The 27985-nt window shown below is 41.7% G+C and overlaps 2 protein-coding genes across 10 annotated transcripts in view; one reads left to right on the plus strand and one right to left on the minus strand.

The window, feature by feature from the left end:
• RPS6KC1 (ribosomal protein S6 kinase C1) overlaps positions 1-6358 on the minus strand; it is a 91274-nt gene extending 84916 nt beyond the window's left edge. For 2 of the 4 annotated variants that reach the window (XM_075088920.1, XM_075088918.1), the window contains exons 1-2: positions 6186-6358; positions 1427-1462 (exon numbers count right to left, since the gene is read on the minus strand). In XM_075088920.1, coding sequence (XP_074945021.1) covers positions 1427-1462; positions 6186-6290 — 141 coding nt within the window. In that variant the 5' untranslated portion in view covers positions 6291-6358. Of the gene's footprint in view, positions 1-431; positions 546-1426; positions 1463-6185 lie in introns of all 4 variants that reach the window. The other 2 variants (XM_075088919.1, XM_075088922.1) reach the window with 2 other exon arrangements.
• Positions 5599-27338, plus strand: ANGEL2 (angel homolog 2). Of its 6 annotated transcripts, none has more exons than XM_075088927.1 (10): positions 5599-5707; positions 7043-7192; positions 12925-13358; positions 15276-15529; positions 18167-18236; positions 19963-20384; positions 21379-21505; positions 22088-22148; positions 23816-23979; positions 26856-27338. In XM_075088927.1, exons 3-10 carry the CDS (start codon positions 12932-12934, stop codon positions 27008-27010), a joined length of 1680 nt encoding a protein of 559 aa, XP_074945028.1. In that variant the 5' UTR covers positions 5599-5707; positions 7043-7192; positions 12925-12931; the 3' UTR covers positions 27011-27338. The 6 variants fall into 6 exon arrangements, with proteins under 6 accessions (XP_074945028.1, XP_074945025.1, XP_074945030.1 ...); XM_075088928.1 differs by lacking the exons at positions 5599-5707; positions 7043-7192 and adding exons at positions 11398-11559; positions 24192-24241; XM_075088924.1 differs by lacking the exons at positions 5599-5707; positions 7043-7192 and adding an exon at positions 11257-11389.
• The last annotated feature ends 647 nt before the right edge of the window (positions 27339-27985 follow it).

The raw sequence follows: 27985 nt of genomic DNA on the forward strand, positions 1-27985 counted from the left end.
TGGCTAATGTACAGCCACAGATGAAAGCAATGACTAAACGATATGCTTTTGCTATTGTTTCAAAACTATTTAACATATATTCATGCAATACTCTAGCTGAAAGACACTTACAATATATTGTTCTGATGAATGGTTCATCAACAGCTCCTATAAAGTGGTTTTCCCACAAATGAAGATTAAGGTAATAGCAGAATATGCTCATAGATAGTTCAATTCAGGAACCTCCCTGGAAAAGGTGAGCATCAAGCTACAAACTACAGCAATTCAGTTCTAAAACTAAATCCATGATCACCTCTGATTCTTATAGGCTATTTTATTTTTCTAGAGATTTAAAGAAATGCATAAAGCATGAATGTTTATGTTCATCTGATTCTCAAGATTTCAAAGAAGGATGCAACAAAGGGGTGTTAGGTGTATTAGCCAACTCTCACCTCTGCCAAGCCACTAATCAGTAACTCATGTCTGACCACACAGAGATGCAATGAATTCATTTATGGGGTCTTCTTTCATCAACTATCCAGGTTCTCCTCAACTGTAGTAAGATACTGCACCAGAAATTGAACATATGCATATGTTACACAATAGCTGAAAAGCCACAAGGTTGTGCTTTTGAAGGAAGACGTTGCATGTATACAGTATAATAGTATCAATGTCAAGTCTAGAAGAAATCAAGAGAGGGAAAAAAGATTTTCCATAAAAAAACCCACACCACCAAAAAACCCAAGCCCACAAACCACACACGCATGATGTGGGGTTTTTTTGCCTCAATAAAATGGTTCCTGACAGCCTTTTGAGGTATTAAAGAGGCACAAGAATACAGCAGACCCTTATTCAGAACCTTTGTGGAAAAGACAAAGAGTAAGCAATTTTCAGGTTTTATCAAAGTATATCACTGGAAAATAGTTAAGGAGCCCCAGAGAGATAGTCGTAACATATGACTTGCAGTCTAGTCTCTCTCAACTACTCCTATGCTCCTCCATTTTCCTTCTTCACTAATAGACAGTAATGATCTAGGCTTTTCAGTGAAGTATTGGTTAAAGAGGAAAAGAGTACCTACAGCTGAGACCTAAGACTCAGATTGTGGACTGATCTCTAATTTTACCAGTAGGAGTTAAGTAACCATCAATTTGCCAATTCCAGCCCTGAGAAAAGAGCTTGCAAAGTTATCAAAGCAGTTTTGTCATCAAAAGACACTTTACTCCCTAAGACTTTGTTTCAAGTCACAATTCATCACTGAGGGATGAATTGCAACATGTTACACTAGCTACTGTTTTCAACTGTGCAAGCTGGAGGCAAATGGAAACATACAAAAACTGTTCACTCAATTACAATGACAAAACACACAGAAATTGCTAAATTACATCAAAGATGCTTCAAAAGGCATAGTGTGATACACAAAGACATTTGCACAAGTTTAAGCTGTTACCTCCTGGACATCCTCTGGATTTTTCCTTGAAACAATCTGAAAAGCAAAACAAAAATGCTATGTAAGCACTTGGATTTTCAGTTTGGCATTTAACAAGTAATATACAATGATTTGTTGCTGAAGGGAAAAATCTGGAAAAGGGCAAACAGTTGCATGTTCCTCTGCACTCAGAAATGTTTTCATTTACTTTTAGAGAAGTCTAATATCCAAATACAACACAGTGAGGTATTTTAGCAGCAGAGTCAGTCACTGTGATTAGAAATAAAGGCATACATTCTAGGCAAAATAGCACAGAAGGCATCTCACAAAACACAGCTACGTAGAACACATTCCCCCATCATCTTTCCAGTCTCTTCTTATTAATACATATTACTCCCAATAAGCAGAGCTAATTAAGGCTACTTGGCTTCATGTAAGCTGCAAACAACTTCACTGTGAATGTGAAGCTTTGCATTTACTAAGACTTTACTTACAGCCATCAACGCGCACACACATCTGACTATTCCTGTGTATTTGTTTCTCCTTAAACACTCTTTGCCTAATTAATTATGAATTACTTTGTCCAGAGGAAAATTGCAGTGAAAACAAGGCTTGGCTGCGCACTACAAAGTAGTCTGTATTTTGTCAGGATTTTTTCTTTAAATACATCTTGATCACAAAAGCCTTTGTAATCCAAGTTCTGTATTGGGCTTACAAACAGCAGTAACAGCATATCCATGCACACACAAAAAAAAAAAACACAAATCAAATAAAGACATCTTTAATTCATAACTGCAATTATCTTCTGCAAGTCAGTATATCCTTCATTATAACTCAGCCAAAGCAAAGCTGTTTAACAAAATAATTAGCCTATTGTTGCTAAAGCAAAATAGGGCATTCTCAGTCCAAACTGCGGCTATGCACACACTGACACACCCCAGAATAATTAATGCTGTGAACAGGTGATGTATATAGGCAAGTGCAAGGAGTCCACAGTACTTGTGCCCCAGAGACTAAAACACCATCCCACTGTACTACAACCACAACACAGCTGTTGCTCTAAGATGGAAGTCATTGAACCTACACCTTCCTCTTGCTGAGTGACAATAACATACCCCTTACGCTCCCCACAAACTCCCTTCCTCCCTTTCAGTTTTCAAGAACCCTTGCCAAAGCCTCCCAAATTTCATAACATCAGTTTACTACACAGACCAGCCACTGTAATCTTTCACACATTTTGGAGGAGACAAGACAGAAAAGTGTTATCTTCCCTAGCAATCCCTCAAAAGACCTAAAATATTTTCCTTCACAAGTCTAAGTTCTTTCTCTCACCTTACACATCAAAGTCGTCTTCTTCCAGCGTAGTCTACATTGATAAAACCTTCCTCCCTCTTGAGCAATCTAACATTTGGCAACTTCACCAAATTTTAACCTTGGCGGCTGTTGCTCTTTCATTCACTACCAGACAGTTCACATGTACAATTTGTGAAATATTTCTAACCTTCTTTTCTAATAGCTGGCGTACTTGATGTAAGGAGCCTGTAGAGCTGGGGGAAGAAGATATCATAGGCATGGCTACACATCACAGAAGAACACCAAAGGGCACACACCAACTGTTTTGCTTTGCAGTTCGCCTTTAGTTAAAGCCTTGCAACAGTTTTGGCAGCTAGGTAAGTTACCAGATGGGCAGAAGGAGACCCAGAGAGATGAGTAATTACCCAGCCAGTTAGTAAGAATCTGGAATAAAACCCAGAGGCCCTGTTTCACACTTGTTCTAATGTTACATCTACCAGCCATGCCAACTTTAAGTCAGTACACAATAATTTATGTGTTCTCCTACTTTGTTCTTCATATCCTTTCCTGAAGGTCAACAACAGAAGAGGTCTGCCCCTTCAATCCAACCTATAACCAACCTAGAGACTTGGCAAAGATGATCCAATTCCCCAAATCTTCAGTGCACTTTTCTAATCCTTCCACAAGGATCAACGCAGTCAGCTCCTCCTGCAAATCTGTAATGCAAGCAACTTTAATCTTTTTTTTTTTTTAAATATCATTACGATACCCACCAATTTGCTAAGCAATGCATAATCATTGCGTTAGCTCTGAAAACAGAGATCCTACAAGGGTCCAAAGTATTTCAGATTATACTATTCCTTGTCTGATCTGCAGATATCCAATGTAACTCATTAGACTTAATTACCACTAATAATTGTAATCATCTTAATTATCTGACCTTTTATTAGTGGCCTATATTTTCAGTTATCATTAAAGAACACTCCTGGTATTGCAACTTGCTGATATCTCTTCAGCCTTTGGAAACAGATATTTAAAAAGCGAATAGTCATTCGATCTTGTCTACACTTAAATTATTTCACAGTTTACAAGTAAATAAAATATATATTCTCTGCTATACAAGCAAAACCTTTAAGAAAAATCTGCAGTAAGGACAGGCCACCTTAGCACTCAGAAGAGACTGCATGGGTAGTTGTGCCTTTGGGTCAGGCATTTAGGACACACTAAACAAGTGCCTTCTCATCCATGATTATTAATCTATCATTATATTAGAACAGAAAGTTCTTCTAGCTTTGTTTCGCGAAGTATTCACTCATACTCTGCTGAAAGGAACCAGAATCTCCACTAGCATGTACTGAGTACCCTAGATCTCAGCCAGAAGGATATTCACTACAACAGGAAGATCCACCTCACTGTTCTCCTGGTGGGCTCCCAAAGTTGCTGATCATCAGACCAGCAAATACAGCTGTAGTGCTGCAATATCAACCATGGAGTCAGATCACTGCAGGAACAGGAAGGAGGAATAGGAGGAGAAAAAAAGGGAGGGTAACAGATACATACACGGAATTATTTGAAATTATTTTGCTCAGCACCTAATTCTCCAAATTCTTACTTCAAGGTCTATGTAACAGATTACCACATAGAGCCCTACTGAAACAGAAGTTATTTATACTTCTGCATTTGTGAATCCAAAGCATCCTTTGCTGCATGAAAGAGAGATATTTTTTCACTTTGAGGATTTTAGTTATCAAAACACACTGAAGAACTAATGATGTCTGGGTTAGCTCACTTTAATTTGGACAGCTCACAGACTGATCAGCTCCTTGCTCTGTCCTAAATCACGCATGGTCAGCATACCACCTGATTCTGCACTGCCTTGCTTGGAAAAGCACCAGAGCATCTACAATTTATGGTACATGGAAAACGAGTGACATTCCTCACTAGTTAGCCACAACTTGCTCTTGAACAATTCTGCATAAACCAAAGTATCACAGAGCATTTTAACTCACTTTAGCCACTAAGAACAAAGTCACCAGAATAAAATAAGCTGAAGCCTTAGCTCATTCCTATTACTCCCCTTTATAGTGACACAACTTTTTAACACATGGTCACGCTTATCCCATCATGAGCTACTGCAGGAAGACCTGAAAGCACCGTTTTCCTTCCGTCTATCTCAGAAAAGGTGCTTTAGATTAAAACCTCATATGGAAAACCAAATTTTTTTCTCTCAAAAAAAAAAAATTTTTATTTGGACTAAAGAGAATGTTTTAAACATGTCCCATATTTGTGTTTGGTAGACTTGTATACATATATTTGACAAAAAAAGAATTCAAAAAGTATTTTTGATTTCACAAGTCATGCAAAGTGGTCATATTTGAACAACCTGAGAGCTATAATACATATATATACACATACAGAACACTGTCTTCTTTGAATTAAGGGAAGGGTGCATATAAACGCACATTGCTGTCATGGGCAGAATTTCTACAGCAGCAGTAACAAGATCGCAAGTCATTTAAATAAACTCTCTCCCTCTGTGACACTTTCTGATGCTCTCAATACATCCCATCACACCTGGGACCTGAACAGCCCCTCCTCTTGCACCTATCTCCACATATTTACTTAACTGCCCCTCCCTCTTTTGCTTAAACGGGAAAGTGGAGGAGAAAAGAAAGCAAAAAAATTTCGCTAGAAGAACAGAAGGAGCTTTCGGCAAAACTAGCACCAAGCCAGCTCTCCCAATACTCAGTTATCTTCTTCAGCTTTCCTTTTTCTCTTTCTAGGCCTCTCTTACCCACCCAGACCATCTTCTGCCCAAATGGGGTGGAACCCTGGGCACACGCAGCCCTTAAGGAAGGGGCCGTCTAAATATTCCACTCAAACAGCCCTGTGCTCCCAGCGTAGGCGTGCTGTACCTACGTACTCTGAGCTCCCTCATTTCTCCTCCGGAGCTGACTGCGCTGTGTGGCAGGCAGGAAGCCAGCAATTCCGCTGTATCCTAACCAAGAGGTTTGGGGGAGAAGGGAGCTGGGGGGGGGCGGGGGACAGAGTTGTTTGGATTTAAGCTATTCTCACACGCCCTGCAACAAACGGGAAAGAAATGGACAGTTAATTGCAAAGGGCGTTTGAGGCAATAACGACATTATGTGAAGCTACAGGTTTGCAGGAGGGGACCGAGGCTCAGCTGAGGAGAGGCCGCTGTGCCCGACCCTTCCCTCCCTCCCACCCGTGTCCTTAAGGGGGGGTTCCCACGCCGCCACCAGCCTGACCCGCGCAGGGCAGCCAGGATCCCCACCGGCAGCCTAGCCCCAAGCTCCATTCCGCGCACAGCGGCGGCTTTAAGCACCAAACACGGGGCAGGCGTGCGGGCAGGCCGGCCGGCCGGCCGCGGGGAGCTGCGGGGCGAGGGGCAGGGCGGAGGCCCGCGGCGCCCCAGGCAGCCGGCACGGAGGAGGCCGGGGCTGGGCCCGGCCGGGCGTTGACTCACCCGCGCCGTGACCTTGTAGACGGTGTGCCCGCGGGGGTGCCGCCGCGGCTCCGTCACCGTGTAGAAGCGGGCCAGGTCCCCGCCGCGCTCCCGCGGGCTCAGCATGCTGCCCCCCCGCCGCAATCCCTCCGCTACGCCGGGCCGGGCCCCGACCGAGGCGGAAGCGGCGCCCAGGAACGCCCCGCCCCGCCCGGGCGGTACCGGGGGCCCGGCCGGGCCCGCCCCACTGGTGGGAGCCCCGCCCGACCGCCGCCGCCGCCGCCTCAGCCACGCCGCAGCCCTGAGGGGTCCACCCGGGTCCTTCTGTCTGTGTTTGGGGCACTTGGGCCGAGGTTGAGACAGAGGCGGGACCGGCCCTGGCCCGGCAGGGCCCTCTCCCGCTCACACCGCTTCCAGCTGCCGGTTTTGAGTATCCCCGGTTCCCAACAGGCGGCTTGGAGGCGGCCGCCTCTGCCGGAGCCTGAGAGCCTTCATGGCATGGATGAGGCCGAGGTGTCACGGTCAAACCATGCATCCCCGCGGCAGCCCAGGCCTGCTCAAGGTATTCTGCCAGGGCACGGCCGTACCGGATTCACGAGGGATTCACACTCAGCAGTGATCACCGAGCCCCACAGTATTTTTAATATAGTTATATTTGAAAATATAGGCGCCCCATCAGACCTCCAAATCTATAATAAGGCCTTCCACCGATGGAGCTGGTACACCACTTCCAGCGTTTGCTGTGGGCAATTTTAAGATACAGTGCCCTAAATCTAAAGGCCTGGAACGCAGAAATGACTCACGGATTTTAAAGAGGAATGTTAACACAAAGGCAAGTTTGATGGTTACTGAATCACCGTGTTTTGTGTCTTCTCCAGATTCTTTCAGCTGTACCTGGCCTTTTCCCTGCAGACGGGCCACAATATGCACATAGGTCTGCGAAACGCTTTGGTGTGAGGAAACTCTCCAGGCATTGAGTTGCGCTGCTTCAGTGCGCTGCAAGTTGCTCTCCTTTCCTAAGATTACAGGTACCTCCATTTACTTGGCTATAGTGGGATCCATACCAATGTAGATCCATACAAACAGAGATCACACTTCAGGTTATAGAAGTTACTGTTACGATTATTTTCTTTTTTTATTGCTGTGTTTTCATTCATTTAATAGCAGATGTTACAAAATGAATGTGATTATAGATGACGTTTCATTTACACAGCAGTAATTGGGAATGTTGTAAAGATTCACAACGCAGTTCAGTCATCCTCAAAGGAGAGACACTTGCGTACTATAAGCTTCAGTACAAGAGCCTCTCATCTTTTACAAAGAAATGCAACTAAGTACTTTTCTTTATGTCAAAGACCTGCATGACATAAAGATGTTATAAAGGTAATGAAAAGATTATTTTTTGAGTTCCAGATCAGATTCACTTCTACAAACATGGAAGCACCAGCTCACTGTTGAGTCTTTCAAGCAGTTTCAGCATGACACTGTTTGGAAGTACGGCCACAGTTTCACCTTGTCCTTATTCCTACTGATTACAAGAATACTGTTACTTTCAATTTCAACATTGCCCTCATTCAATTTGTATCTCATTATAATGGGAATTGCAATCTGCATACCAGAGGCAAGTAGGTCCTGCAAACACACAGAGTCAGGGAAACAGGCATGAATGGACCAGCTGTTCCCTTCCCAGGGCTGGTCAGGCAGAAAACCGTTGATTTGACAATCCTGGAGAGCCTAGCAATGTCAGGTTAGAGGAGCTCCACATAGAAGTGTGCTATCATCCAGATACAGCAGCTGCTTTGAATAGTGCTGTCCCAGAGAAAGGTCATTTTCTGTGGGAGAACACAACGACTCTTCCTAACATGTAACAGGACAGAAACAGTCCAAATGTGAGTTTTATAGCACCCCGCCTCTGAATTTTTTTTAATTACATTGACATTCCCAGCTATCAAGTTCCTAGAAAGATTCATTATCTCTAAGAATTGCTTGATAGGTCTGGTCTATTTTGCATGGGGAACATTTTCTTAAGAAATGGGGAAGAAAGAGGACTTTTATTGTTAGAAGCTCACTTGCCACTCTCAGTTATCTTCTGAGAGAGGAAGTGGGTCTTTTACATCTTTTGACAAGGTGTTGGTACCTCTAACTTCATGGAAGTAACTATCAAAAGGAGCACCTCAAGACCATAATTTGGTCTTGATCATCATTCTTCCAAAGCAAATTCCTAAATCCCAAAGCTGAAAGATACACATCAAGCTCCATTAGATACCAACTGTTTTCTTATACCAATGATGATGCAGTTGAAGTTTCATTGAAAGAGGCTTTCCAAGAAGACATCTTCTGTTTGGAGTAATTTTAATGTACTAAACATTAAGGGAACCTAATCTGAGGTTTGTTTAGATCTGAAATGAAGGGGTTAGACAGAATTATCTCAAAGGTACTTTTTTATTCTCATCTTTTCTAATTTTAGCTATAGGAAGCTTGCAGCTACTCAGATGTAGTGGCATCACATTCAAAAACCAAACAGCTGATTGAAAATACACTTGCTCAAGCAAACAAGGAGCATTTTCTAGCATGGTATACCAATTATTTGATATATCATGCAGCTCAAATAAGCCTCTAGTGTAATAAAATGATTAGACAACCAGAACTGGTATAAATTTGCATGTGAAGCAGCACTTACTTGTAACATCTCAGACGATGTAGTAGGTTTGAAATTTTAAACAGAAATCAATGGGACTGAAGCCATCATTAACTAATCCCTGGTGAATTACATACTAGATCTCATTTAATTTCAATAGCCAACTGATACATCTTCTGAGAAAAAAAATCCATCTTGAAATGCCGTCTAGCTCAGAAGTTACCAATTTGGTGGGAGGAGGAAGGGAGAAGAACCAGTGGGAGTAGAAAACAAGACAGAAAAGGGTATATCGCAACTGTATAGCTCCATGGCTGAACCAAGGAGGACAATAAAAATTATCAGATACATGGAATAGGTTCTTCATGCGGAACAATGGAGTAGTCTGAGATTTTTCACATGGAAGAAGGAATAATGTGGGGGAACACGATAGTGGTTCATGAAATCATGAGTGGCATGGAAAATGTGGATGAGGACGGACTGTTCAGTCTTTCTTAACACAAGAACCAGAGGCCAGTGAAGCTGGTATGAATGAGGTATAAAATTAATAATAATAATATAGTTCTTCACATAATGAGTGCTAGACCTGCAGGAATCTTGTCAAAGGATGTTGCTGATGCATAAAGTTTGCAAATTCAAGTACTTAGGGGAGAGAATCACTGAAAGTAACTAAAGAGATAAATACATCAGGCTTAGGAAATCTACTGAGCTGAAAAGAGCTAGAGGCAGGGGAGTGTTCATTTCAAGTTTATCCAGTCCCTGCATATCTCTAGGCATCTGCTGCTAGCTGCTCTCAAAAGCAGGAAACTGGGCTCAGTGGACCATTGATGTGAGCCACCGTGGCTGTTCTTATGTGCAGTATAATCAATCAAAACATCCCTCAGTGAGTCAGTAGCTTCCATTCACTAGGGAGTTTCAAAAGCTCAAATGACTCATAAAATTATTTGGCTTCTAGTCACAAATCAGAATTTGGAGATAACTGTTTTAAAGAACATCTTTTAATATGTTAGAGCCAACCTAGATACACAAAACGATAATTAGAGGGGAGTAAACAATCGCAATTAAGTGTTACTGGTTTATTAAGACTTTCCTAGGTCAAGGCAAGAAATAATAGCAACACTGAGATGAGAAACAATTTGCATCATATTAATAGGTTAAATATTTTCTTACCTTCTATTTTATCTGTTATGCAATTAACTTCTATGCTTATCAGCGTATTTTCCTTTCTATAAGACTTATCTTAAAAAAACCCAAAGCTTCACCCCTTCCCTTTTTCCATGAACACTACCGAGATTACTATTATATAAACACCTTTGAAGTGACAGAGTAGCATGGGTATCTTATGCAGGACAAAATAGAGAAAATAACTGCATTCCATGGGAAGATTCCCTCTGCTCCTAAAAATAACAGCAGGTGTTCCTGCAATTACTATAGCTTACTGTATTCTATCTTAGAAATATATTTACTACATAAGAATACTTCAAAAATATAGAAAAGAACAAATTACCAAAATACTGTAGGTCTGGAAAATATAGTTGGGAGATCTTTTACTACCCATGTATTATGAAGCTAGTAGCTTTGCTCTCTGATTACATTGTGAAGAAACTAACAGAAAATGGATGGTTATTCTTACCTTTTGCTGGTAAGTAACTTGCATTCAGAAGTGGAAAACCCAAAGTGGATTTGACACATTACCTAACTAGCACACTCTTAATGTAACTACATCATTCTAGTTCCAGCCTTCCCTACCACTCCTGGGAAACCTTTAAAATTGTTTAAAGTCATTTTTATGACACAAGTAAAAGGAACATAGAGAAACAGTGTTTTACTTGATTACAGATCCTGCACAGCATCTGTACTGCTCAGCACTATCGTATTTCATATGCTTTGTAATACATTTCCATACAGTAAACAGAGCCAGCATTTACTCTGTCCTCAGAGGACCTTAAGCAAGCGTTTTAACTGCTTATTCCTGCAACACTGAGAGAATGAGTGTTGTTTATGCAGCTGGTAGGTAGCGGTGGGTCCATCCACGGAGCCTGCAGGACGGGCAGGTCTCACCCGTCCCTCAGGCCAGGTCTCCTCAGCCTGCATAGGGGCAATTGTCACTTTGCAGAGTCTCTTCAGGTGCATTTTAACCTGAGAATGTCAAAATACTGTCTCAGAGGAGTGGGTTTTGTTTTTCTGCAAACATTAAACATGGTGCTGCTGCCTGAAGCGGCACCTTGAAACACACGGCGGCTCTCTCTTGAGACCCTTTGACCCTACGAGAACACACGGTGATCCCAAGGAGAAGTCGGCGTATAGGAACTACTGCCTTGGCGCAGCGTTACGTCCATTTAAAAGAACCAGAAGTCTGAAGTCAAGCTGCCTACAGCCTGCTTTTGGCGCGCTATTGAGCTGGCGCTGCCCGGCAGCAGCTGTCTGTACCCAGGGGGCACCCGGCGCCTCACCCCGCCCTGGCCCAAGATGGCGGGCCCGGCTTCGGCGCCGGCCTCCCGGATCAAATATGGCTCCGGGGCGCGGCGCCAGCCCTTGAACTACAAGTCCCAGCAGGGAGCCGGCGTGGGGCGGCCGCCGCCCGTGCCGGGTAAGCGGTGGGACGGACAGACGGACGGCAGCGCGGTCGTGGTGGTGGCGGTGGCGGTGGCGGGCGGAGCTGGCGCTGCCCTGGGATGACCCCCTCTGGGGGCGCCGGGGCTGCGCGGAGCCGGTAGCGGGCCCACCCTGGGCGGGGCCCGCAGCCGGGCCCGGAGGGAGGTAAACGGCGGGTCGGGGGGCGGCGGGCCTCGGCCAGGCCTGGCAGCCGCGCGGGTGCCGTCGTGCGAGAGGCCGTGCGCGGGAGGCTGCCCTCCTCCCCCAGCGCCAGAGGAGGGCCAGGCGGCCGGTGCGGGGACTCCCCACGCTGGCCCAGGCCCGGTGGCGTGGGAAGTGGTGGCTGGTGGGGAGCCCCGCGTCCCCGCCGGGTGTGGGGGGCCGGGGAGCCCCCAGCCCGGCCGAGGGGTGCCCGCCGTTGGCCAGAGCAGTCACTAAAACTCAGGGCGGGTTTGGGGTTTTCCTTCGCCGGGTGTAGGTGGTGGTGGGGAGGAGCTGGGCTGGGGTTTTTAGAAAGGGAGCCTCTCTCACCGCTTTTCTGTAAAACAGGTGTTTCAGGGGATCCCTGCAAAGGAGAGGGGCCTTTTTCTGGGCTGCACTGTGATGCCGTTGGCGCTCTGGGGTGTGTTTTGTTTGTGTCCGTCCAGCTACTTCTGGTGCGTCAGGGTGGAAACTGCTGTTCCAGGACAAGCTGGTTTTGCCGAAAGTTGTGTTTAGGCTTATTAGGCTGAATAGCAGATGGGAGATTCTCTCTCTAGGTCAACTTTGGGCATACCAAGCATTGATGTCTTTTGCTTGTAAACTCAAAACATGCCTTATTTAAACAATGAGGAAGTTAAGGCAGATTGATTTCATTTGGCCTTCCTGCGTTTTTGTTGAGACTGAGATTATTCTTTTTTTCTGGAAAAAAAGAAAAAAACTACCATATTTTCACGGCACTAATCACTAAGCTGCGGTTTTCCCACCTGGAGAAGAAACAAGAATACAAATTTACTCTATAAGCTGATGCCAGAGATGGCATGAGAGTTAGTACCTCTGTTTCCCTGTCGTTTTGGTGGTGTGCTTTGAGCCAAGTCAGTGGCTTTTTAAACAAATTTCTGACTGCTTGAAGGAAAGTGGTGTTCTCATTTCCGGTAGCCTTATTATAAATTTAATGCAGCATGCAAAAATGACCTTTTGTAAAGGTCATTCTACTAAGCACTCAAAAGATCTGATAATGGAATTCAACAAGGCGGAAAATAAATGGTAAATAGTTATTCAGATGGATAGAGTTTGGAAATTAAGTGGTATTTGTAAATCTGAAGGGGAAAAAAGATACAAGATTGCTTTGTAAAGCCCCACTTTGCATATCATTTAGATAAAGGTTTAAATGTCTTGTATGTATCTAAAAAGGCTTGAATATCTTTTATGTGTTAACTTGTAGAGAAAGAATACCTTGTATGAGTCATGACCAGGACAACTTGCACCTACAGTCTTCCACAGGCGGATGTAGTTGTGTGTAACTAATGAAACCTGTGCTTTCTTTGGTAGACACTCCATGCTGCCCCGCCACATGCAGAGGCTGGGCAGAGACTGGATCGCCCACTGGAATGGTTCTCAGATACTCACCTTGAACAGCCCAGTTTCCAGCTCTGTGAGATGGGCCGGGCAGTACCCGTGGGCCTTGTTTCCACTTCCTGTTCCATCTGATTTCTCAGCAAACTGGAGACTCCCTCCGTTTTTTGGACCTTGGAGACAATTTCAGAACTCTAGTTGGCAGCTTGATAACTTCACACAAAGTTCCTGCTTTCACTTACCTAACCCCAGTATGAAATCTGAGGGAGAAGAACCACTGACGAAGAAGAGAAGACTCAGTGGCCAGCATGATACTTCAACTCCTGAAGAAGCAGCAAACTTCTCTAATCGGAAGGAAGTATCGTGTCTTTCTGTAGCACGGAATGAAGAAAAATGTAGCAGCAAGAAAGGTAAAAGACACTCTTTGCTCATTTTCCTTGTTTATTTGTAATGCTAAACATGTCTAACGAGTTATAAGCAATATTGCCTGCACCTTTTGAGTTACTGTTTTTTCTTGGCACCTCTCTCAAGAAAACATCTGTCTTTAAAATGTTAGTTTTGTAATACTGTTTAGCCTGTAGACTTGTATTTTGTGCTGTCAAACAGTCTGCCAGAACTAGATTCAGTGTGGTTGGTGGTAGAACAGAGTCAATTATTTGAGGAATTGCCCAGCTGGGGAGTCCTGAGTTTGGTTCAGACAACCCTCTCTCAGGTGTCTGTTGCTAGATTGGTTCTGGTAATTTGGGGACTCTTCTAAAGCAAAAAGATTTAGCTAACTTGCTGTAGGGCAGAGGTGGGCTGGCAGTTGCATAGCTTCGTTCTTGTACTGTGCCTGAGCTCGTAAGCCCTGCTAGGCCTGAATTAGCTTCTTTCCAAGCCAGTTGAGGTATCTGTGACCTAGATAACTGAAAATTAATGGACTGAGATTTAATGGTGTTTGCTTCCAGTGTGATTGTGCGGTTTTGTTTTTACAACTGTATCCTGCCGCTGGCACATTAGCAAGTTTTGTGTCAGACCGTGGCTGGCAGAGCAAACGGCAAATGTGCTTATCCAGGTAAATTCAATAAGAAGTGCAAAGGTGTCTACCCAACTCAGAAACAGACTTTCCTGAAACATTTAAGTGTCTGCTTCTGCTTATTACAGATGTAATCTTCTATGTAGCATCCAAATGTTTTACTGAATATTGTGGATATTTACAGTTTTGTTTATTGTTAAACAGATAGAGAGGCACAGTCAAAATTGGCTGTCTCTTGCATAAACCACTTCCTTAGCAAAATAAACTGGAAGTTGTATTACGACTTAAAGGGCTAACAGAGAGCGGCCTCTCTCCCACTACAGAAATAGTACCTAAAGCCTTGCTGTATTCATTGCAAGTACTAAAGTCCTGAATAACGTAAGCACAGTGATGAAATTTTCTACCCAGATAGGGTAGATACTAACAGCTATAGCTGCAGTCTGCCACTGGTTGATAGCACAGATAACTGAGCCTTGGTGTGCTCTCAGGTAAGTTGGGACAGCTGAAAGGCATCTTTGTTTGTGAGTTTTGTCAGTGGAGAAATATGTATCTGAAGAATAATTGGACGCTTAATGATGGGCAGATATAAACTTCCATAAATTATACTAATAATAAGTATGAAAGTAGGAATGGCAGAAAGGCAAAGTAAGCCTTTTCAGAAGTTATGGGTAATCCTGAGGCTTATTAATTTTTTTAATTTTTCAACCTTCCTGAGGGAAATCAGGTTCATTATCTGTTGTGGGACCCCTGCAATGGACCCTGTTGCAGCTTGTGGCTGAGTTGGTCAGACTGTACCAGGCCCTTTGTTTGATTCCTAACCCTTTGTCAGTCACGGATAGAGATCAGCAAGATGCCCACATGTTCCTCTAAAGGCTGCATCCCAGACTGACATACCCCATCTCCACTGAAGAGATAGTGGCAGGAAGTAGCTTAAGACTATGTCAACAGGACCGGATTTGGCTTACCAGTTTGACAGGCTTTCCACAGGGAGTAGGGTGGCGTGGTCTGACTGCAATGATCTCCTTAGAACATGCCGGTTTCCTAGTTTCAAAGCAGTTTTGAAATCAGGGCATATGATGGTTTTGTGCTATGTTTTGGGGTGGTTTGGGGTTTTTTTTTCTGTTTTATTTTTAATTAAGCTTATATAATGTTCATCTTAAATGGAGGGTCTAAACCACTGCTAATCAATTGAGCTCTTAGAATTGCTTAAGCAGTTTGAAAGACAACTAGTTGTTAGCAGAATGATTTCTAAGAGCAGTTAAGAAGTCATGGTGTATTACATAACTTTTTCTGCTTCATGTGGTTTTAACAGGAACCATCAAAAGACACTGGGAATACTTCTGCCAGCACAGTAAAACAATGAAAATCTTTGAAAACAGAGAAACTGACCAAAGCAGTAGAGAAAGTGAGGCAAAATTTGACTTTACAGTCATGTCCTACAATATCCTCTCACAGAATTTGTTAGAAGATAATTCCCACTTGTACAAACACTGCAGGCAACGATTGTTAATCTGGACATACAGATTTCCCAACATTCTACAAGAAATCAAACAGCTGGATGCAGATGTGAGTAGAAAATGAGCATGTGGGTATTTCTTAAGAACTGATAAACTGTAGTAGCAAATTCTTGCTGTTTGTTTTGACAGGCGGGTTGTCTAGTGAATCCAGCTGAGCTTTTAGTTATGTCATGCTTAACAGTAATTTTGATTTATGCTTATACAATTAGTGTATTCTGTGCGATCTGAACTTACAGCAAAGGCAAACTCTACAGTACATATCACTCGTAGTTGCCTTTTTTGTCCGTAACTTCCTGGTGTGGTCTTGTTGACATGACTTTGATTTTCTGCTGATACACTGCAATTTTTTTATAATGTCAAAACCTTCTTCACATAAATTTTTCTCGGTCCGTGTCTAGAGCACGCTTGAGTAGAGTGCTGTAAATAAGGCACTGAATGTAAAAACAGCTATACTTGCATAGGCCAAAGGTCCACCTAGTCTAGTGTCACATTTGTAACAGTAGTTAATCATAGATGCTTAGAGTAGGAGAACAGGGCACCTTTCTCCAGGATAGTTTCAGCTTCTGGGACTGTACAGTTTAGGAAGCTCCTGAGCTGGAGGCTCTCTCTTTTACTGTGCTGTAAGTTATTTAGTGCAAAGGATGTGCAAGATTGAATAGTTGGTCGTTATTTGCAAACACTTCACCTTGCATGCCGGGGTTTTGTGGAGGGAGATAGTATGCATGTACACAGGAGGGTCAAATTAAGGCTACGTCTAGGACTGGCATTTTCTAACTTCCAGGTGTGTGACTTTGACTTCGACTTCATATTTGTTTAGGTAGTAGTTATAGCAAGTGTCTGTATACTCAGTGAATCAAAAGTCCCTTTCTAAAATCTGGCTGCTAAACCTTCAGAGCCATTTGTTAGACCAGGTAACGGAGAACTTATAATCATGTCTGAATCCTTGATTTGAAAGGCAGACTCAAATGTTTTACTTTTTTGATTGTATGAGGACTTGAGTGATGAGACTGCTATGTGGGTCTCTGTTTTATTGAGATTAATGTTCAAGGTTGAGAGCAAGATGCAGGTGTTAAAAGCATTCATGTGAGACTCTGATCCAAAAGTATTCCTCTCAGTTGTTAATTTCTCTCTTCATCTGGTACTCCACACCATCAGGAAGTCATAGAATCATAGAATCATTAAGGTTGGAAAAGACCTCTAGGATCATCAAGTCCTACCGTCAACCCAACACTACCATGTCTCCTAAACCATGCCCTCAAGTGCCACATCTACACGTTTTTTGAACACCTCCAGGGATGGTGACTCCACCTCCTTTCTGGGCAGCCTGTTCCAATGCCTGACCACTGTTTCAGTGAAAAAATTTTTCCTAATATCCAAACTAAACCTCTCCTGACACAGCTTGAGGCCATTTCCTGTCATCCTATCACTAGTAACTTGGGAGAAGAGACCAACACCCACCTCACTACAACCTCTTTTCAGGTCAAGTCAGTAAACTTTTTGTTTCAGTCATTGTTCAGTCCAATAAAAGTTTGGTGATAGAATCCAAGCTGTTGGTGTCAGAAAACAGTATGGGAAAAAAATCAAAGTAGTTGTATAGGGAAGCCACAGAAAAATTGCCTTGTACCATTTGAAAAATATAGTTATGTTGGTACGTAGCCAGAAAGCTGGGGATTAAAGTCCCCTTCAAGCTCTTCCTTTCTTCCTCATAAATTTATACATACTATATGTATGTACCTCTACAGCGAGATACATTAGTGGGCTTTCTGGGAGGAGCGCTGGGCAGAGGGACTCCAGTGAGGGTCTGCCTGGTGCTATGAGTGGTAACAGACAGTTCTCCAGCGTGGAAGGGCTGGAGCCAAAGCCAGCCCCGCTAGCAAAGAGCAGTTCACTTCAGGGTACTTGCTGAGGTCTGTAGAACCATGCAACACAGCACTGGGGTAAAGAGGTGATGCCTTGTATTGCATGTATTGAGTCATGATAAGCAGCTGCTCATGGACCCTAGTAGATGCAGGTGCCCTTTATGAAGAGGAAGTTATTGCTAAAGGACTCTTAACTGACCATTGTTTTGAACTGTAACCTTAAAGTGAAGCAGAGACTTCAGAATATTGCTTGAGATCTGGTTTTCCTTTGAGATCATGAATGAGCTAGTGTCAGATCGGTAAGTGAAGTCTGTTGCTGCAGTTCAGCAGGCAGTACTAACTCATTACCCTTCAGGAATTCAGTCCTTTGTCAGAGTCCCAGGGTGTTTGTAAATCCATGTGTTACTGCAGTGTGCAGGGAGAAGGCTCCAAGATGCTTGGAACTCTCTTTATAGGCTATTTTGAGATTGATCACTAGTTCAGGTCATCATAATATGGTCTCTTGTTGTCCATGCTGTAGTTAATGAAAAGTGTGCCCTTGGCCTCTTCGTCCCACTGCTCTGGCATTTAGTGCTCTCCTAAGGTGCTGAGAATGTATTAGCAGGTCACTATTTTGATTAAATTTAATTTCACATCTGAAAAAGTATGTCTGTCTGAGAAAGCGTGGGAGGAATTGGGACCCTCTTCATAATCTTGAGTGTTTTCTATAGGAGTGAATCCTTTCGTGGGATTATGGAGGCAAAAAGCCTCTGAGTAGTTTTTTCTAATGATACGGTAATATTTTTATGTACTTACTTATATCTTTTAATTGTAAACTTTTGCCTTAGGTACTCTGCTTACAAGAAGTCCAAGAAGACCACTACAGAACAGAGATCAAGTCAAGTTTGGAATCCTTGGGTATGATGAAACTCTTATGACCAAGATGTTGTCTTCTCCTGTGCCCCAGTACCACTTCCCTCAAAAAAAACTCTCTTAGGTTATAGAATCAGGTCTCCTGCCATCATATGCAACAATGTTGTGTACTCCCTTTTATAAATTCATCAAGGGTTCTCTTGAAACAATGTTAGAGTTTTCTACCAATATTCCTGTTGGATAGCTTTTCTAGGGTATGTTTTTTTCTGGCTTGAAACCTTCCAAATATAAGCACTAAATTTTATTTTAGTGTTCAACAGCCAGTTCATATTCATTATTTTTTACTCTATACTCTGTCAGCCAAAATAGCACTGTCTTATCACTCTCCCACATGAATTTATGGTAAGGAACATGCTGCTAGGACTGTGATTCCATGGTAGTTTGAACTGATCTAAATCTTTTGTGCCCTATGCCTCCTTCCAGTCCCAGGGCCCTGCTCTTTTCCTGGCACTGGTACTTGTCTGATACCAGGAGGAGCCAGTTCAAGGAGCAGCACTAGACTGATACTTTTTTCTTCCTCAGTTGGTGACAGTCCAGCTCCCAGAATTGAGTGTTTGTAAAGAAGGTAGAGTACCAGCAGTACTGATTTAAATCCACTTGAAATGTGAAACAACAATGTAAGGCCAGGTTCGTGTGGGCAACTTGAGCTTCCTGCTGCTATACATCAGGATCTGGAGCTCGCTGACCCATTCTTCTTCCCCTCCCTACTCCCAGGTGCATGTCCTGCCCTTCTCCTGGGCTAGTTCTGGCACTCACGAGACTTTACCCTGGTGAAATCCACCAGTCCAACCGAATGCTATCCAGACTAGTTTTATTTTCCTGGATTAGTTTTCTGTGGTTTATTGAGTTAACAGTAAGTGCCACAACAAGTAGCAGGAGTACATGGCCTGGAACTGGGAGAGAGGAGTGGGAATCCCCTGTTCCAGCACTGGTGTGAGCTCGGAGGTTGACTCACTCTACTTCATGGGGCTGTACTTCTTCAATTCATATGGCACGGGCTGGGCAGAGAAGCATTTTTAAATGGCAAAAACTAGATAGTGTTTCAGGATCATTAGTTTTTTTCTTACATAGGTAAGATCACATTAAAATCTGCATTTCATCTCTACATAGAATAAAGAACTTGCCAAATTACTGTTTTCAGGTGGATTTATTTGAACTCTGATACTGTCATTTGATAAGTGCTCAGCTTCCCTGTTGAAAGCTTCCTTTTGCTGCTAACTGGCTAATTACATAGTTGTGTAAATATTTTTGAGACCTTTGCTCTGAATCATTTTAGACAGTGATTTATGACTTATAGGGATTATTGCTTTTGCTTGGAATGCTTCATTGATATTATTCCTAAACCATTGTGGTAACATCCAGAAAAAACTTCAATGCACAAGTCCGCTTTTATGTGACTTGGGGTTTTTTGTTGTTTTGGTTTGGGGTTCTTTTTCCCATGTGAGGAGAGCAGAACACACCTGGTATCTTAAACTACGTAGAAGCTTACACATCACAAAAGGTACTAGACCAGGAAACCTGTAGTATCTAAACTGAAGCTAGGCAGGACAGAAAGTCTCGTGTTCGCTTTTCCATGTGAACTTGGTATAGTCTTTGGTACTTCAGACTGGTTGTTGACTGCCATGTGAGAAAAGTAGCGTGAGGCTTTCCTAATTAAAAAAAACAACCTCTATGCAATGGTATTTTATGTTTTTAATTGCCTTTCTTGCAGGGTATCACTGTGAGTATAAAATGAGGACAGGGAGAAAACCTGATGGCTGTGCTATTTGCTTCAAAACTTCCAAATTTAGCCTGATCTCATCAAACCCCGTGGAATTCTTTCGCCATGATATTCCACTCTTGGACAGGGACAACGTTGGACTGGTGTTGCTTTTGCAGCCAAGATTTCACTGTAAAAGTAATGCTGCAATCTGTATAGCCAATACACATCTGCTGTATAACCCAAGGCGAGGGGACATCAAACTGACCCAGCTTGCAATGCTCCTGGCAGAGATTGCTAGTGTTGCCCCTCAGAAGGATGGTACCTTCTGTCCAATTATCATCTGTGGTGACTTCAATTCTGTTCCTGGTTCTCCATTGTACAGATTTATAAAGGAAGGAAAGCTAAATTATGAAGGACTTGCTATAGGGAAGGTAGGCTATGCTTTTTACTTCTCAAAAAAAAAAAAGAATGCTGATTAAAAAGAAATATTTGAGTGATGCTAGCATGCCATAGCTGGGCTTGTGATTATTTCTGTTGCAGTACCAACCTTAGTGCCATTTCCGCAGTCTGCAAAGAGATAGTTACTGTGGATTTACTAAAATAAGCTTGGGTGTATTAGCTGTGCCTTACAGAATATTGCATCTGCTTCTAACATTCTGAAATTAAAAACTTGAAAACAAATTACTTGTTCTTCAAAGGTAGTTACCTACAGGATGATTCAGGATGATTGTATCACTGTGTTTAAGTGCCCCAGTGTTTAAGTAGGATAAAATAACTACTTAATCAAATACCTACTGTGTGCTTTATGAAAAGATTACTCGTATTTTAGGTAAATGTTGAATTAGAGTGGCTAGAATGATTGTAAAAGCAAAAATGCAATTAGATGCTGATCCTAAACTGTTCCAGGTTAGATACTTTTTGTTGTAAGGTCTTGTTTGTAGCTGTTGGATGTGTCAAATGCTTTCTAATAGAAAGTAACTGGATTATGTACAATGAGAAAACCATGAAAAAATAGTCCCACTGGTGTTTGTTGTTATTGGGTAGTTTTTTCAAGCCCTACTTTGTCCTGACTTGTTCCCTGAAGAATAAGCATTGTGAAGATAAAGGATCTGCAAGGGAGCTGTATATACTCAGTCCTGTTATGTTGCTAAAAGTGGTCTTGGTAGTCTCTCAGCTTAGTGCACAAGAACTATCTTGAAAAATTGGGTAGCTTCAAAAAACTTGATAAGAGTAAACAAAGGGAGTGTATGTAAGGGGTGGTGTTATTTTTAGAGATTTGACAAGCCATTAGAAAATTTATTCTAGGGGGTTGATTTGGGGTGTTTGGGTTTTTGGGGGTGGGTTTTTTTTTTTGCTTTAAACAAAAAATGTCCACTTTTTTTAATTGGATTTCTGTCTGACAAAAGCTCATGTTGTCTTTCTTAGGTCTCTGGACAAGAACAGTTTGCAAGGGGACAAAGAATCTTATCTATTCCAATTTGGCCAAAAAAATTAGGTATTTCACAAAACTGTGTATATGAAATAAAACAGCAGCAAAAAGAAGAAAATGCAGGTCAGTTTCTAGGTTGATGACTTTTTGTAGTCCTTTGAAAATATCATTCTGTTTGAACTGAAAAACAGACGATCTGTTCTAGAGGGGAAAAAGCAGTGAGTCTTGAGCTTGCAAAACTTCAGTGTTAGGTTCACTAGAGTGTAAAGCTTTTTGTTCACGTAAGCATTTGCAAATTTGACTCTTTAGAAGGTAATGGTTAGAAATTGACATTCAGGAGCTGGTGCATAATATTTAAACTACTGTGTTTTTGTCATGAAAGCTGTTATAGTGAAAGCACTTTATGGAACAAGTGGGGAAAAGAAAGTGATTCCTTGACAAGTACTATTACATCTTTCATCCACCATTTTTTCTGTGACAAAACCCCCAATTTTCCATGAATGGGGCATAATTTGAAAGATTCTTTGGAGGGATCTTACTAATGGAACAGAAGAATTTAATCCAGCTTTGTAAATTGTATCTTGCCTGCTGTAAAAAAATAAGTGTAATTAAAGATTTTTTCTGTAGCTTTTCTGTGGCTCTTCAATATTGGTCTTGCCTGTGTTCTATTTTTAAAAGTAAATTGAATGTGTTTTTATTTTGCAGGAGAAAAACTGGAAGCAGCAAAACCAGACAACGCTGAGGAGATTGTAATAGCATCTGAAAAGTATGTGTTGGGGGAGAAAAAAACAGAAGCCCTTGACTGGTTCCTTGCTTTGGGGGTTTGTTTTGGTTTTAGACCAAAGTTGTACCTGATGTGGATACAAGATGCTCACCCAGTTCAGCCTGCCCATCTGGCAAAAAGTCATCTTCCATTTAAACATTAAAAAGCTGATCGGCCAGCAAAAGACTAGAACTGGAAATAATGGAGTGTGAGTTCTTGCAGGAACCTGCAGATATGATTTCAGAATGTAGAGGCAAGGTGTCCATGCTGTTTAGAGGGTACTTTCTGTCTGCTTGTTAAAAGAATGCTTTTGACATTTTTTGTCACTTCTTGACATAAACAGGACATTTTACTGTGCAGTGACATCGTAGGAGAACTGTGAACTTCAGTCCAGTTGCAGAAACCATGGTTTTTAAGAGAGGAGGAAAAAAAAATTTACAAAAATCCCAGTGGTGTCCAGCTGCTTAAGTGTTGGCATTTCTCTCTCTTTTTACTGTTTTTTGGGATACTAGTTTATGGATACTAATAAAATCCTATAATACAATGTGAAATTGGAAGGAAGAAAATTGCTTTAACTGCCTATGTGTGATGTCAGGCTCCAAGTCAGCCATTTCTTATCAGAACTGAGATCTTGGTACGGCTGCAGATAGTTAATATTAAAATACTTAGTGATTCTTGGTGATCAAAAAGCTACGTAATGGCATTACTGAGAGAAGTAGTAGATAACGAGACAGGAAGCCCTGTCCTACTGTGTAACTCCATAGCATGCCACGTGTTGAACACTGCAGGGTTTTTTGCCTTATCCTACAAGAGCAGAAATTACCACCCTTCTGTGTTGTACTAACTGGCATGTTTTTCAGCTTTCTCTAAATCAGGCAGGTGACATGCTGATTTCTGGTTTTTTTTTTTTTAGTTGCTTGGTTTTTAACCAGAACACATTGCAGGTCAGGTTTAACATGCAGCCGTGCAAGGTGAGGCAGATACAGCTGAGGGATGGATGATTTGCAGAGCTGATGAGAGCAAATATCTGGGAGGGAGAGAGGAGTTCTTTTCCTGACAGGTGCAGTTTTGCAGTTTGCTTTCAGGATTGAAAAAACAGGTGAGACAAGATGGGCTGAACTGCAGAGGAACAGACTGACAGATAAAGGGGAGAGACAAAATGGGAGCCTGAGTGGAGGAAAGAAAATTAGGCATAGCCTGACTTGAAAACACTGACAGCTTTAGTTTAGGGGAGGGGAAAAAACCCTAAAAATCTTTATTTCTATATGCTGAAGGGCCTGATTACATGAGTTCATTGTCACTTTCATATAAGCTGCTGTCATGGTCACTTCTACCCATGTGTCAGGGAGCGATTGCTGAGTGAGGACACATGGAATCTTAAAAGTGTAGAAAAAGGTGAAAGCTATGTATATTTAAAGTGACAGTTAAGACAGTTTTGATAGGGTCTTAAGTATCTGCCTTTTACTTGAAGAAGCTGCCTGCTTTTTGCCTTTGGAGGTTTAGGCCACTAAGACAAAAGGCTATGGGATTGATTGCATGAGAGAAATCCTAGTTTGTGTAGCCAGATAGTTCATTTTGTTTGCAACCAGAAACGATTTGGTATTTCTTCATTGCTTATTTTCTTGCCTTTCCTAGAAAGAATAAAATACTTTTCTTTGATTCCTGTTTAGGTTGTCTTCAAAATTGCAGCATCGTTTTAAATTGTCTTCAGTCTATTCTCATTACTTTCCTGAAACTGGGATACCAGAAGTAACGACTTGTCACTCCCGAAGTGCTGTCACTGTGGATTATATTTTCTATTCTGCAGCAAATGATGATACTGCTGCCCAGTCAGGTAAAAAACACCCCAACTTTTCACTATTTTTCAGAAATGCTAAACAGGAACATTTGGATGCTGTTTTAAGGGAATTGTAGTGATAATTTAATCCATATGAAGTGCCTCAGAGGTTTGCGGTGGTGCTTTGAATGTCAGCTATTATCTGAGAAATGTTGGACTGGTAGTGCCGCACAGGGCAAACTTTTTCACCTGACTGAATATTCCTGTAGTTGCCATCTTGGCGTGGAGAGGAGAGCTGAGGCTACAGAGAAGCAGCAATGTAAGTAGCCCCTGAGAAACACAGCCATCAGTAAGTCATGCAGGACCTTAGTGGCCAGACCTACAACAAAGCAGTATTTCCAATCATCTAATCAACAAAACAGTGAATGGCAACTTATGATATGCATTAAAGCTGATAAATGAATGGTTTCTTAGGAAGTTACTTTTCAGATAGTCTTGAAGTAATGTCTGCCAGGTAAATGACCTTTGTGGCCTTTGCTCTGAGAGCAGTCACTTGCACGTGACCAGTTGTCACTCTCTTGATTGCAGTTGCAGCTAAAACTCACCAGATGGTGCAAGAAAGACATGGTACCTCTGCGGGTGTATTTCTTGATGGGTAACAGTGCTATCCTTCACTGCATTTGTGCTCTTACCGTGGATGCTTCTGAGCAGTGCACTTCCCGTGTCATCATTAGTTCTGTGTTTTATGCCATGTCAAAGGTCCTTGCACTGTGCAGTGCTACCAGGTAAATGGCTCTGCAGAACTTGGAACAAAGAAACCTGGATTCCACTCTGGCTCTCACTGTAGATTACAACTGATTTTTATAAATTAACATTGTTTTCAGTATGTGAAATGAAAATACCGCTTTCATCTCTCATACCTTGAGACTAGATTGTTAAAATTCATTGAGGCAATGCACAAAAGTATCATTTGTCATAACATGCACAGTAAATGCTATCTTAGTGTAAAATATACAAAACGTTCACAATATAGAAATAAAAGCTTTGACTGAAAAACTGGGGTGCGAGAACTATCTACATGACTTCTGAGCACTGTGTGATTTAATGGAGTGCTGTGTGATTTCAGAGTGCATCCTTATGCAAAATTTTAATCCTAATTCACCTGCTTATATATTTTGTTGCATCATCATTGCCCCAGCAGACCTATGGCTCTTTTTATTTTCTGCACTTGTTTTTCAAAGAGATTCTTCACCCCATATCAGAGTACAGAATGGGACCAAACCTGAATTCTCAAAGGAGTTTAAAGTGGTGTCGTTTTTATTCATTAGTTCTTAGAAACGAATAGTCTGGATTTTCAGTTTTTTGATGACCTGGGTCTCTGTATTAAAAGTTGTCAAAGTCTGAACAAGTGGGTATTAAAAGTGGTCTAGGCTGACTGATGGCTTTTTTTACCATTTAAAGGGTATGTTTTGGTATTTTTTTCTTTTTTAAAGGTTTTGTGCTTTGGCCTGCGTCATGCTTAGCCAAGTACTTGGGCTGCTATTCAGGATTTGCTGTGAAAGCAGTACTCAGTATCTACCCGAGTCCTGCAGGACTCAATTTTGCTGGTTTCAGTGTGCTCTGAGCTGACATTAATCGCTGCATGCAGACCAAGCTCTCAGTAACAACAAACTGCTCTTTTGTAAACATGCAGGTGCTGTGCCAAATGAGAAATTTGTCTCAAGAGCTGGATGTGGGTGTATGCTCTAGAGGTACCAATACATCTTTGCAGTAAAAAGTTTTTCTTCAGAGCGGTAGTAAACAGCCTCTGGGTTGTTAGAGACCTGGAAAGCTGGCAGATGACAAAGGAGTGAAGCTGTTGAACTATCTGAGGAGTTTAACAGTTGCTGAATAATCATTTAAGATACACCTCCTGGTAAACCAGTACCAGGTTTCAGCCAGGAAGTTCTGAAATCACTGATCACTTTCATACAGAAAATTATTTTTCTCAAAACTACAGCTGCTGTTTCTGCTGGTCCTGAAAGCGCTCAACCTGCTCAGAATCATCTCTGTGCTCTGAAAACAATAGCTAGGGGTGCTGAACAGTCATCTCATTCAAGTAGATAGCTCAAGAAATCTAAACGTGACACATCATGGAAGCATCTTGTTCTTAATGGAATTTCTTTACTTGGGCTGGAAAAAGCTTGTTACTCTTTGATGGTTTTGTGTTTACACTTTTTTTAAGATTTTAAGTGTAGTACAATAATAAGGTGTAATAATAACAAGGTTCTGAGTCATCTTCCCCCTTCCATGAGCAATGTGGTGTTCCTTTTGTGTGTGTGGTAGGGGATTTTTTTTTTTTTGTGATGGGGTTTTTGTTTGGGGGTGGTGTGGGGTTTTTTGGTTTGGTTTGTTTTTTAGGCGACTATACAAATAGGTAGCAGGAAATAATTCAGGAGTATACCTTTCTTATGATGAACAGTTAGGAAGGGAAATGCCAGAAGGCTTTCATCCTTATGAGCAAGAGTTCCTGTATGACTTGCTTGCTGGAGATCTGTGCGCTTGAGGATACAGACACTTAATTTTGCAAGTGTCAGCTCTGTTTAACAATGCTGTTGTGCTAGAGTATAGGATCGGATTGTGTGAAACTTTTTCAGGGGAGTTACAATGAAAAAAATAAATCTCTTTCTCTTTCTATCTCAATTTCTCTCTCCCACAAAATGGAGGGATAGTGCCAGAATACTTTGAGCTCTACTGATTACGTGTTCTACTGTGAGAGTAAGAGTAAACAAGAAGAATTTCTGAATTACAGTATTGGTGATTTTTGCATGGGACAATAACGACTTCAGATTATTTCTGTCATACTGGTCTCCTCCTTCTGCATATGTATGAATGTGATTTATTATTTTTTTTAGCCCACACTGATGAACATTTCCACCTTTTTTCCTAACCAGGAGCAGAGGATTCTTTTCACGGAGGTCTGAAACTTCTTGGCAGGCTGGCACTTCTAACAGAGAAAGATCTTTGGACTGTTAATGGTCTTCCCAATGAAAATAACTCTTCTGACCACCTGCCATTGCTAGCAGAGTTCAGGCTTGTTGAGCGGTAATATCCAAAGGACTTTTTGTGTAGGCAGAGGTACCTTCACCTTCTCTCTTCGTGTGATTATTATTTTTTTAAAGGTTAATTCAAGCACTGCTGGTCCGGTTTAAATAAGTTTGCATGCATGCTTATTTGTTAGTGTTGTGTAAAGTAGACTTTTTAAAGAGACTTTTTTTAAAAAGTTCAAATTACTTTATGAAGTCTTTTAAGGAAGAAAAAGATTTTACGTTAGCTTCCTCTTTGATAAGGGAAAACATCTGTGCCAGTCTCAAAATGGCATTATTTTTCACAGAGATGCTGTAAATGGTTTTTATTATAAATCAAAGTAAAACTGATTATTCTGAGAACTGTGTGCTTCTTCAAGTAAAGGGGAGTGATTTTGTATGCATGCCACACTTTATAATGAGCTGAAAGTAATGTTTTGCTACAAAGTTGCTCTGTAGACACTTCTATCTAAATACTTCTGCAAAGGAATGTCCTCAGGTACCTAGAGTGTAGTCAGTTCCAGAGGCTGCAAGATTGGACTTCCAAAGGAGGAAGATAGCTTTGCAGTAAGGCAAATATTTATGTTCTAAAAAGTTATTAACTTCTAAAAGCTTAAACACTGGTAGCATTCACTGGAATATTGTTAAAATAGCCAATATAAAACCAAGTTTAATAAGCATGAAAACTTATAGGAAACTTAATTGATCTACTATAGAGAACAAAAAAATCAGTCCTCAGCATCTTGAGGCTTCCTATACATTGGGCAACTGGAAGAAGGGTTTTTTCCCCCATTCAGTCAAGTTATATATTGAAATGACAGATCCTAAGGTATTAAATGATCCAGATTTTTTTATATTCACTCTCATAATACAGTGATAAACATTCTGTGCAAAATAGGATTTACAGAGTAAAAAAAAACCAGACTGCGTGAATGGGAACCACCCAGGGAGCCAGCAGGGCTGGAAACAAGGCTTGTAACTTGGTCAAACTAGATATG

Source organism: Phalacrocorax aristotelis, chromosome 3, assembly GCF_949628215.1.
Source record: "Phalacrocorax aristotelis chromosome 3, bGulAri2.1, whole genome shotgun sequence".
Classification (NCBI taxonomy): domain Eukaryota; kingdom Metazoa; phylum Chordata; class Aves; order Suliformes; family Phalacrocoracidae; genus Phalacrocorax; species Phalacrocorax aristotelis.